Raw genomic sequence first — 12,961 nt, 5'->3', positions numbered from 1 at the left:
ACCAATGCAATCCTTGAGGGGCCAGGTTAAGGATTTAGGAATGTGGGTAAGGCTCTGGTCAAATGGTTACCTATGAAGAACTATGGATAAGTGATCAAATTCCTTTCTAATAGTTTTCAGTAGGATATTAGGTTTCCATCACCTCAGTCAAAACACATGAGATAATTATTTTTGTCCTTAGCACCTTTTATTGAAGTATAACCCTTGATGACAATCTGACAGGCATATCAATGTCAGCCAAGAAGGGAGTGGTGGAGGACACAAATGCAGAAACAATTAAGACTCAGAAAAATAATAGCTTCACATGGGATAGATGACCCCCAACAGTTGTACAACAAACACTGATTCTTTATCTATAGAAATTGCCCCCTGCCCCACCCCCCTCTAAAGATCTACTAATCTTCAAAGAATATAATATGCTGTTACAGAAATATTATTGGCATAGATAACTCCTTTGGCAAACACAGCGGGAGTCACCAAGCTGCAGACAGGAGGAAGTGGCCAGAAATGTGCCCAGCTTCCTCCATCTGAAACTTGCTACTGGCAGAGCAGCGCCTTTAGGGAGGCTGGCGTTGTGGCTCTAGTGCCCCTGGACAACTTTTTGGCACATGAGGTTAAATGGAAAATAGAACCTGAACCTGGTCTTAAAAGAGGCTTTTCACCTTTTCACCCTCTTTGGATCTCTGCTTCCAGTTTTTCCCTTGCAAGGACTTTATTTTCAGTGTCTCTGTCTCTTTCTGTTGGATTCCCATTGAGCATTTACTGCTATACCCTGGCCGAGTCTGCAGCTAGTAGGATTCAAGGAGACTTGATTACCCAAGGCTCTGGGAGTGGGGAGTTAGAAGGGACATATCATAGTAGCTCTTGCACTGATTCCTCTCTCTATATCAACCACTGTACTTACCTATTACACACTGGGGCCTGTATGAGTATTTGAAGGGAGAGGGCAGACTTCAAGACCAATAACGCTTTGTGAAAATCCCTTGGCCTGCCTTCCAAACTTCTTCCTTCTGGCAGACCTTTGTGGAGGGCAGAGCCCAGGACATGAGAACAGAGGAGAGACTCAGCATTTGAAGTAAAAGGGACAGCTTTATAGCACTATCACTCACAGTGGGACTGCCAAGTTAGCAGTGCTGGGCATTAATTATATTGAGTAATATAATTTTGGGTTTATTTTATTAAGATCTTTGGAACTGCCCCTCTGTATACAAGTAAGCATCCTTTTGTTCTGATTCCAACTCTAAAATAATTTGAGGTGGCATGAGGGACAAAAATATGAGTCGATAGTACTTTTAGTGTGATAAACTTAAGGTACAACCAATCTATCGCTGACTAGAAAAACTAAGACTGTGGCCATAGTGTCCAGGTGAGTGATCACTTTTTTCTATGGGCCTATATTTCCAAAAATCTGTTCTGGATGCGCGCACACACACACACACACACACACACACACACACACACAAGCATACAATCTTATGATGATGGACTACATTGGCCTCATCTCAATCTTGCTCATTGTTTATTTTAGAGCCTGTGTTTTTAAAAACATGGCAGCCACAGCTTATATTAAAAGCACTCCTCCACCTTCCTCAACCTTGGCTTGGGTAAACCTAGCCCTTTACAAGCCATCAGCCTTCCTGAATAAAGTAGAATTCTCCACTTGGGGGGGAGAATGGCAGGTTGACATTTTAACAGTAGTTCTGACAGCAGCAGTATATTAAGAGCATACTCAGCCCCCCACCCCACCCCCCCCCCCCAGCCCAGGACACCCTGCTGGCCAAGATTCTTCTATTGTTTTCAAATACAATGAGGAGGAAACGGAAGTTAGGAACCAGTATTTGTAGCAGCAGCAAAATTCCTTGGCAAATTCTTTTGGTCAATTGAGGCACTCCTGCTGCTACAGTTAACCTCCAAAGACAGTGAGAAACTCAGCAATGACTAGAACAGATGTCAGGGATGCTGGGAAGGGCTGGGCAATACCAAGTATGGGCTAGTTAGCAAGGAATAGGGAACTAAGCTGTATAACAAGACAATTTGGCCACAACTACCTTCCTGCCATCACCTGAAGGCTTTCCCAGGACAGAAACTGGCTACCAGTGCCAGGAACTAGGCAAAAGCAGCAGCATCAGTTGTTTGTCTGCCTCAGATCCTGGCTGGTTCATAATTTGTACTGGGGGGCTGGCCCTGACTAGAGCTTTCTGCTACCACAAATTTTGGTTCCCTGAGCCAGACCACAGGCTGAGAAAGCAATTAGGTAGAGGAGTTCCTCCTGAGCCTTTTCCTTAGCTTGAAGACTTGAAGAAATAGGTGGACCTTGGTCAGTTTCAGATTTCTTTGGTTTCAAGGAAAAATAAGTAAGAAAAAAAATTGGACCCTGTTGGGGAATGCTAAGCTCATGGCTATCTATACTTCAATGGAAGTATAGGACCAGGCCACACTGGAGAAGCTCTGAGTTCAAGGTGAGAACTTTCTTAAATACTTGTCAGCTATGGTGGAAATAATTCAAAGCCTTGACACCGGTTACCTAGCTATGGTGAATTCAGGCTGATCTATAGAAAATGTTTTCCTTCTGGGCTAACTTTTCCCTTTCTAACTCCCCTCCTCTCACCTTATTAGTTAAAAAAGAAGAAAAAACAATAAAAATAAATAAAGTCAAAAGGACATTTAAAATATAATAAGAACCCCTTCCCCCCAGTAATGAAACATGTATGCAGAAGTCAGCTTTAGCCGAGCTATTCATGGCCCATAGTGGGAAGCCCTTAGGGTAGCCATCTGTAACTCCAGCAATACAAAGGCAAGATGAAATAGGAAGTGGTAGGTCCAAAGTCTTAGGACAGGAGGAGGGCCACACTAGCCAGGGCTGATAGTGGGCCTCTTTCCCTTTATGAAGATGCTGGTAAAGGTGGGGATGGGACCAATTTCATTAAGCCTAGCTCTACCCAGCAGGGCATCTGGGGATCCCAAATCCTTTGCTCACATTCTGTTAAGTAAAATTTCTCCTTCTTTGCTTCCCACTGCAAAGCTTGAGTAAAGCCCTGAAATTCCAGTAGGTAAATGCCCTCAAGACAGTCAAATTTCTGTGGGAAATGACTGGGCCTTGAGCTTGGCTGATTATGGTGTGGGTGGGTGGTGAGTGCATGATGTCTCTGATATCCTACTACAAAGAAGAATGAAGGCACTTCGTTGATTCTGTGTGTGCTAAGTGCTTGCTGTGCAAACTGTGGGAAAGAGTGTGGTTGTATGATCACACTCCATTACAGTTTCTACTTCTTGCTTCTACTTCCTAGGGTAGAAGTTTGGGGTCTCCCCAGAGTGACCTAGCTGATTGGGCATACTGCTTGGTAAGGGGCAGTGAGAGATATCCAGGGTAGAGGATATGGAACAAACTGCTAACTAACTGCTATTTGCTAACGAACTGCTAACAAAGATTGAAAGCACTTCCCATTGTGGCTGGGCAGTGATGATGTGGGCAGTCTGCTGGCAGAATTAGAAATTGCTAGGCCCCAGGAGTAGGCTCTCCCTGAGACATTTGAGCTGCTCTTCCCCAAGCTTGATCTTCTCTTCTAGCTCTCGCTGTTCAATGATGAGAGCAGATTTCATCTTCACAAAGTGCTGATAATCTTGGAGCTGGTCCTGAGGCAGGTAGCGGGAGACCATGCCAAACACCAACTTCTCCCTCCGGTCCATGTGCTCCTTCAGCTCCTTGGCATCTGCCAACTGCCCTGTCAGCTGCTGCTTCTTCTCCATCAGCACCAACTGGGGAAATAGAAAACCAATTAAGAGTCATTTCAATTACCAGTCATCAGCCTAACCCATTGCTCCACCGGGCATGCTGCCACAAAGCAACTACGCATTCTGCTAACTGATCAATCGTAGATTTCCTGCCCTGAAGTCCACCTTCATGCAAAAGCTTTTCTTTCCTGTAGCAGGGGGAGAATATACACGAAAGTGATTCTGGCCAGGGGGATATGCAATTCCCTTTTTCCATCGCTAAACTATCTTTAATTAGTGGACTATCTCTGAGGTAGATATGAGGGAAGGCTCTGACAGAGCTAGCTCAGGCCCCTTCTATCTGGTGAACAACCATCACTGCAAGAATGCTTTTAAAATGGTATCAGTCTCTGTGTGGGTATATATGTGTAGCCATGTGTGTAGGCACATGCCTATGTGCCTCTTATTGTAAAATAAAATTTTTATCTAATAACACTTGCATAGGGAAAGGCAATGCAGTTTGGGTTCATGAATGTATGCAAATTGACCCAACCTGTGGAACTGACAGTCTCCCAATCTCAAATACTTGATGAGACCTTGCCCTTTAAAAGAGAGAGAGAGAGAGAGAGAGAGAGAGAGAGAGAGAGAGAGAGAGAGAGAGAAAGAGAGAGATTGCTGCCGCTGCTACTATTACTACTGACAGCATTGATTCAATGTTTACCCTGTTCCAGGCCCTGTTTTAAGACATTAACATGAATTACCTAATTTAATTTTCAAACCTTATGTAGTATGGAGTGTGTTCATCCCATTTTTAAGAGATTGAGACAGAGTGAGGTTAAGTAAGTTGCCTATAAGTCACACAGCTAATTAGGGGTAGAGCCAGAATTTCAAGGCACTTAAAAACCAGTGCTCACACTCATAACACTATGCTCTACTCCCTCCCAGACTACCCAAAGTTGAAAGAGGAAGCCTCAAGAAAACACATATGGCATTTCCCTCCATCCACACCCAAGAGACTCCAACTCTACCTTCTCCTGGTCAGCTTCTGAATCAATGCTGTTGAGAGCATTTTCTACCCGGGCCAGTCGTCCAGAGAGTGACAGCAACAGGTTGACAACTTTATCCAGGTCCCCAATAAACAAACGATATTTTTCAAACTCATTGGACTTGCAGACAGCTTTTAGGTTGGCCTCCACCTCTTCCCCAAGGGCAGAATTGGCATTGATGTCCTCCAGCAATCCTCGCTGGGCCTCCCGTAGGACAGAAAGTTTTCTGCCAATGCTTTCAATAAGCTGTATCTAGGAGAAACAAGGAGAAGAAAGCAAAGGAAGAGGATGGGGACTGTCAGAAACTGATATGTTCTTGTAACCCATGTTTTTGGATCCAAGTAACAGATGGTGGGCTCTACCCTAGTCACTGGAAACAAAAGAAACCTGAGCAAGTCACATGAGAATTTTCTGTTTTCAGGACAGTCTTCTCTCCCATCTTTTAGAATCTGGGAGGAATCTCTGTCACTATGAAATGTCTTGGCATTAGACAAGTGATGCCCATGGGCTAATACCAAATGTAACTTCATAAATACTTGCTGAAAAAATGAAACTAAGACTACCTTCTTATACCATACACAAGAATAAATTCAAAATAGATTAAAGACAAAATTTAAGACTCAAAACCATAAAAATATTAGAGAAAACATCGCAATAAAATCTCACACATTTCTTATAGCAATATTTTTTCTGATATATCTCTCTGGGCAATGGATAAAATAAAAAATAAACAAATGGGACTACATCAAACTAAAAATGTTTTGCACAGCAAAAAAAACCATAAAAAAAATAAAGACAACCCACTGAATGAAAAAATATATTTGTCAATACATCTGATAAGAGGTTAATATCCAAAATTTATAAAGAACTCAGACAACTCAACACCAAAAAACAAACAAACAAACAAACAAACAATCCAGCCCAGTGGTTGAGCAGCAAGTGACCTATGAAACAGGAGGTCACGGTTTGATTCCCAGTCAGGGTACATGCCCGGGTTGCAGGCTCCATCCCCAGTACGTTGCAGCTGATCAATGATTCTTCCTCATCATTGATCTCTCTCTCTCTCTCCCTCTCCCTTCCCCTCTGAAATCAAAAACTAGAGGCCCAGTGCACAAATTCGTGCATGGGTGGGGTTCCTCAGCCTGGCCGGCAATTGTGGCTGATCGGGGCCAGCCAGCTGTGGGGAGGGACTGTGGGAGGTTGGCTGTGGGAGTGCACTGACTACCAGGAGGCAGCTCCCATGTTAAGGGTCTACCCCCTGGTGGTCAGTGCATGTTATAGCGACCAGTCGTCTGGTTGACCAGTCATAATGGTCACTTAGGTTTTTATATATAGATAGATATATTTAAAAAACAACAACACCAGACCATCATTTAAAAAAATGCACAAAGGATCTGAATAGACACTTCTCCAAAGAGGACATACAAATGGCCAATAGACATATGAAAAGATACTCATCATTGCTAATCATCAGAGAAATGCAAATTAAAACCAAAATGAGATACCACCTCACACCTGTCAGATTGGCTATCATCAATAAATCAACAAACAAGTGTTGCAGAGGATGTATAGAAAAGGAAACCCTCATGTACTGTTGGTGAAAATGCAGACTGGTGCAGCCACTGTGGAAAGCAGTATAGAGTGACCTCAGCAAATAAAAAATGGAACTGCTTTTTGAACCAGCAATCCCACTTCTGGGAATATATCTGAAGAATCCCAAAACACTAATTTGAAAGAATATATGCACCCCTATGTTCATTGAAGCATTATTTATAATAGCCAAGATTTGGAAGCAGCCCAGTGCCCATCAATAGATGAGTGGACAGAAAGCTGTGGTACATTTACACCATGGAATACTTTGTGGCCATAAAAAAGAAGGCAATCTTATCTTTTGCCACAGCATGGATGGACCTGGAAAGTATTATGCTAAGTGAAATAAGCCAGTCAGAGAAAGATAAATACCATATGATTTTACTTATATGTGGAATCTAATGAACAAAATAAACAAGCAAACAAAATAGAAACAGACTCATAGATACAGAGAACAGAGTGACAGCTGTCATTGGGGAAGGAGATTGGGTAACTGGGTGAAAAAAGTGAAGGGATTAAGCAAAACAATCTCAGACACAGACAATAGTATGGTGATTACTTGAGGGAAAGGGGTTGGGGGAGGTAGAAGAAGGTAAAGGGGGATAAATGGTGACGTAAGGAGACTTGACGTTGGGTGGTAAACACACAATACAGTATAGAGATGATGAATTATAGAATTGTATACCTGAAAACCTATAAATTTTATTGACTGTCACCCCAATAAATTAAATAATAAATAAATACTGTTTAATAAACAGAAATTGGAATGCTTATGAGAACATAGGTTAAAAAAGCATTGTCATCAAGTATTTGCCTATTTCTTTATTCAATCTCCTTCTATCCATTTAAGTACCTCTGGTGTTCATGGCATTGTGCTAGATTTTTACCCCCTCAGCTTAACTTTTCAAGCCTTTTCAATAAGAGTCTGAGTTCTAGAGTTTCAATAACTACATTTGACTTAAAGCTCTGCCACTTCCTAGCTGTGTGACCTTAGGTGAATTTCTTTACGAAGTTTTACTTTCTCTATCTGCAGAATGGGGACAACTGCAGTACCTACTTCATTGAATTATAATAAGGATTCAATGAGATAATGAATGCTAAGGGTTTAGCACAGACTGAATGCTCAGTAAAAGCTGGCTGCTATTATTATTATTATTATTCAGTTTGTCCCCACTCTACCATTCTGATTCCACTCCTCAGAACCTTTCAATATTAGCTCCTCACCCTCCTCTGTGTTCACAACACTAATTCTTGTGTTTCTGATCTGCTTATGCAGTTCTACCTACTTTGGCCAGTCCCATTCCTTCTTCAGAGCCCAGCTTTGTCTCTACCCTTCCTGCTGAAAACCGCTGTCCCCATAAGTCTTCTCTCAATAATCTTTTTCTTTTCTGAACTCTCCAGATGTTTAGAATTAGAATCCTATTGTGTAATTTGAAGTTGTTCACTTTCTGTTTCTTGTGTGTGCACCTGATTACTCTCCTACTATTGATTGTAAGTTTGAGGGAAGCACTGCTTGTGTCTTTTAATTTGTCTCTCCTATAGTCAGTTCTGGGACTGCACTTACAGGAAGGTAGTGTGGTAGAGTGGAGTTGTGGAGTCAGAGATGCCTGGATTCCAATTCTACCTCCTCAAAACTGTGTGACCTTGAGTGAGATACCCAGTCCCACTGAGACTTCTGTTTTCTCATCTCTAAATTGGAGAAGTGCCTCCTCTCTTCCCACTCCCTATTCTTGTGAGGGTTAAGTGATATCATAGAGGTAAAATACTTAGTAATTTGTCTGGAACATTAATCACTAAATACATGTTCACTAATGCTGCTGCTGCCGCTATTGTTGTTATTATATTACTAGAGGCCCGGTGCATGAAATGCATGCACTTGGGGGGGTCCCTAAGTCCGACCTATGCCCTCTTGCAGTCTGGGAGCCCTCAGGGAATGTCCGACTGATGGCAGCAGTTGGACATCCTTAGCGCTGCCACAGAGGCAGGAGAGGCTCCCACCACCACTGCTGTGCTCACCAGCCATGAGCCCGGCTTCTCACTGAGCGGCACTCGCCCTGTGGAATCAGGCTGAAACTGACTCTCTGACATCCCCCAAGAGGTCCTGGATTGTGAGAGGATGCAGGCTGAGGGACCCCACTGGTGCATGATCAGGGCCAGGGAGAGATGCAGGAGGTTGGACAGCCAGGGAGGGACTACGGGAGGGCTCCAGGGTGTGTCCAACCCATCTCACTCAGTACTGATCAGCCAGATCCCAGCAGCAAACTAACCTACAGGTCAGAGCGTCTGTCCCCTGGTGGTCAGTGCACGTCATAGGGACTGGTTGACTGGTCAACTGTCTGCCCCCTGGTGGTCACTGCATGTCATAGCGAGCAGTTGAGTGGCCTTAGCATATTATTAGCATATTATGCTTTGATTGGTTGAGTGGCCGACCAATCGACAGGACACTTAGCATATTAGGCTTTTATTATATAACTAGAGGCCCAGTGCACGAAACTCGTGCACTTGTGGGGGGGGGGGCTCAGCCCAGCCTGCGCCTTCTCACAGTCCAGGAGCCCTTGGGGGATGTCCTAGACAGGAGGGGCTCCTGCCACTGCTGCTGCACTTGCCAGCCGTGAGCCTGGCTTCTGGCTGAGGGGCACTCCCCTTGTGGGAGTGCACTGACCACCAGGGGGCAGCTCCTGCATTGAGCGTCTGCCCCCTGGTGGTCAGTGCACGTCAGAGCAACCAATTGTTCCACCGTTTGGTCGATTTGCATATTAGCCTTTTATCATATAGGATTACCTGGGTATTACTACTACTGCTATCTGAGTTTGAACCTCAGTTCTGCCACTAAGTAGTAGAGTGACCTTGAGGAAATAACTCAACCACTCTGTGCCTCAATTTTACCATCTGAAAATAAGGTAACAATAGTACTTATCTCAAATGCTGTTATGTAATTAAATGAGTTAGTACATTTTATGTGCTTAGAACAGTATCTTGTATATAAGAAGTATGCTTTGATGTTTATTATTCCTTCCCAGGAATAGTTTTCTAGATTGTGTTATTTTCTAGTACTTTATTTAGAGATATCCAAGGTGACCAAGACCAAGAGACCCTGCTCTGGGTTCAGAATCTGTTGTCATATTTCAGGAGATCACCATGATCTCAGTCTGAAGTGTAATAAGTTTAAATTAGGAAAAATTCCAAAATCCACTGGGAATGAGGGCTAAATGATATGAATGAGTCAATACAATTAGATGCCAAGAGGCTCCCAGATATTTCTTATCTTCTTGTCTCCAAAATAAAACTCAATGCCAAAGACAAAGTAGGGCTGGGGGCCAAATGATCAACCTGGAAAATCAACTACCCAACCCAGTTCTTAGGTTCCATAGGTCTTCCAGGATAAAAGTGGAGACAACCCTTTCTTTCTTGGCATTTGGTCTTTGCAACCTGAAATTCAACCCTGGGGAAAGTTAGTAGATAGAGTATGGAGTCATCACAGACCTAGCTAGAACTGAGCTGCTTTTCTGGGATATTACAAATCAGTATCATTACTCACTGTCTTCCTCAGAGACAAAAACTGTTCCAGCCCACCAACAATCACTTCAAATCACTATCTGCTATTTCTATACGTCACCATTTCTGATCATTTTTCTCTTCTTCTGGTCAGACTATTATTAGGTTTTCTCCTAATGAGAAGGTCCTAAGTAAGACAGGAGAAGCCTGCCATGATTAGGGAACATGGAATCCAAGAAAACAGGCATCTGGATCAAGAAATCTTTAATACCATCATGCTTCTAATTCCTTCTCTGACATTTTGTTTCAGATTGGAAAGTGGTGGTGGGGACTTTTGTAAATAGCCTTGAGCTTTCCTACAGGTCATATCCTGAATGAGAAACATGGGCTGATGACTAATTTACATTGAGTTCAGATGTCCACGAAATGGTAAATTGGGCCTTTCAGGTTGTCATGGAAACCCAGTTGTTTATGAAATAAAATGGGTAAGTGCAGAGAGGGCAAAGTGATTCCAGGAATTTGATTAGACAACCAGGCTAGTGGTACTTAGAGGAAGAAAGGGGAGGCTTTGCAATAGCAACATCATTTCCATTTATCTATTTAACATTTTTTAAGAGATTACTGACTACTTTTGAAAAATAAACACTAAAGTTTACCAGCTTATAATTTCTCCTTTTCATAGTTAGTCTGTTCTCTGTCCCAGAAAGTTCACAGATAATACAATCAATGATTACCATTGGTTAGAGTTCACTGGCCAAAACTCTGATGTGCCCTGGGCAGTGTGTTACTTAACAAGGCTGGCTTGCCCTGGTCGGTGTTGCTCAGTGGTAGTGTCAGCCCACACACCAAAGGGTCATGGGTTCGACTCCAGGTCAAGGACATGTACCTGGGTTACAGGTTCCTTCCCTGGCCCTGGTCAGGGTATGTATGGAAGGCAACTAATTGATGTCTCTCTCACCTCTCTCCCCACTTCCGGTCCTCCCCCAGCCCCTTCCTTCCTCCTCCTCCTCCTCCCGCCCCCCCTTACATTCTCTCTGAAAAAAACAATGGGAAAAAATGTCCTCAGGTGAGGATTAACCACAAATAAAAACAAACAAACAAGGCTGGCTTATTTCAGAGGGACAGCCCAAAAGAAAGACAGTCTTGACTTCAAGTCCTGAATCTACCACCTAGTCTATAACCCTGGGCAACTTAGTCCTCTCAATTGGCAAAAAGGGGACAGTAATGTCTACCTTGTAGAGTTGTTTTAAGGATTAGATACTGCAGTGATGACTATGATTACTACTACCATAATTACTATTATTGACCAGATCAAAAAGAGACTCGAGCTGCATTTGTGAGAAACCCAGAGAGGCTATTTGATTTTCAGACGGAAAATATAGGCATATACCAAGATGTTCTAAAGAGCTGAGAGGGCAGGGCAATCTCTAGACTCACTCAAGCTAAAATTTCTAAGGTATATAAAAAAAATTTTCACCTTTTTTTGAGCCAGTTCATTGTCTACTTCCTCCTCTCCTAGGCCAATCTCTGCCATTTCGGGTTGGTCTTTCAACTTGTTCAACAGCTCTGCTTTGGCCACAGAAATATTGTAATAAGCTGAGTAAGAGGTAGAAATCCCTGGGGCCCCTTGAGGAGGCGAGAAGTGCTGAAATTCTTGCCTGTGGGAACAAAGGGTGACCATTTGAACACCTCTGTTGAGAGGCTGCTGACCTTTCTGCTTCTTAGTTTCCCTATGTGTAATACAGTGGGATCCTGCTTTGCCAAGGAGTTGTAAACTAAGAAAATAATGGACCAGGTGGCACTATTCAAATATAAACAGACCACATAAAGGCCATCTAGAATTCAAGTCAAGACCAATTTTAAGAACTTAAAAGGCTATTTCCTTGTCCCTGACTTCTGAAGCTACAGGGACTTCCTTAGAGATAATTTGGTTTGGTAATTGACAACCCGGTAAAATCCAGAAAAACTGACAGGCCCTTAAAGTCCTGGGCTTATCATCAATTATTCCCCTTGGTTCATGGCCCCAGTATATGAACCCCAAGGGAGGGTCTAGGTGGTAGGGATGTATCTGAGACCTTAGCTATTTGTCTTCTAAGTCTGTTGCATCCCTCCTACCCATCCTAGACATCGCCCACCCCCAGCTCTATCTAGTCTGCTTGCTTACAAAGGCACCCTGTGGCTTTCTTGGACATTCCGATAATTTCTTCTTTCCTGATGGTACAACTTCTGCTTGAGATGGCCCCTCCACTGCAGATCTCCCACAGCAAAGAGGTCACCCATGACCTCAGCAGTGGTCACCATGTTGGAGGCTGGGGTTAGCACCCCTGCCAGGGACTTGTCACGGCCCACCACATCTCTCATGAGCTCTTCTGAGACTGCCTGCTGTAGAGCAGGCCTTCTGCCTGAGAAGGAATAGCATCTCTCCACTTCTGGTGTATCCCCAATGGCCCCAGCCTCCTCCATAGTTGCAGAATAATATGGGGGGGAAATGGAACCAGTGGCACCCAGGGGCTTGACAAGTGTAGCAGCAGACCCTGTTGTCTTGAGTTCACTGAAGCCCACGGGACTGAGGTGCTGCTTCTCGGAGCGCCAGCCCATGAAGGACAACTGCTCTTCAGGAAACAAGTAGCTCTGGCTCCAGGCTGGCTTGGGTTTGGAGTCTTCTGCCATCAAGGATTCTGGTCTGGCATGAGGAAAGAAGGAAAAAAAAAGTTGGGCTTCAGGGACAGATGAGCAAATAATTTCACCCATGATTTATGCAAGGGAGAGGCCCACCCCTTCTATATTCTTGTTGCCTACCAGCCACCCCCACCCTCCACCTGTCTGTGTCACTGCCCCTCTGCTAACCTCTAGCTGTTTGAAAGGAAAAATAGGAAAATCTCATTAGTCATTTTTGCAGCTATTTGCAGCTCTTAAATAAAGGTCAAAAATAATGGTTAAAATGCTCCACAGCTTTTTACTGATTCATGTTATGCTGTCTCCTAATTCATCACACAAAAGAAATTTGAGCATGCCAGCATTCCTCATCCTAGGTATTCATTTATGTAGGTTTTTAAGCTAATAACACTGATAAAGGAACACTACTCACTAACATCACACAGGGCTTACTATGTCCCAGA

At 43.5% G+C, this 12,961-nt stretch overlaps 1 protein-coding gene across 1 annotated transcript in view; it reads right to left on the bottom strand.

Moving 5' to 3' along the window:
* Positions 1–3,471: 3,471 nt before the first annotated feature.
* SHROOM4 (shroom family member 4) overlaps positions 3,472–12,961 on the bottom strand; it is a 201,829-nt gene continuing 192,339 nt past the window's right edge. Inside the window, exons 7-9 of the mRNA XM_054718521.1 lie at positions 11,320–11,500; positions 4,740–5,009; positions 3,472–3,756 (exon numbers count right to left, since the gene is read on the bottom strand). Of these exons, the coding sequence (XP_054574496.1) occupies positions 3,487–3,756; positions 4,740–5,009; positions 11,320–11,500 (721 nt within the window). The 3' untranslated portion in view covers positions 3,472–3,486. The remainder of the gene's footprint in view (positions 3,757–4,739; positions 5,010–11,319; positions 11,501–12,961) is intronic.

Source organism: Eptesicus fuscus, chromosome 1 (assembly GCF_027574615.1).
Source record: "Eptesicus fuscus isolate TK198812 chromosome 1, DD_ASM_mEF_20220401, whole genome shotgun sequence".
Lineage (NCBI taxonomy): Eukaryota > Metazoa > Chordata > Mammalia > Chiroptera > Vespertilionidae > Eptesicus > Eptesicus fuscus.
Note: the sequence above shows the minus strand (reverse complement) of the source record. Positions and strands in the feature narration are given on the sequence as shown.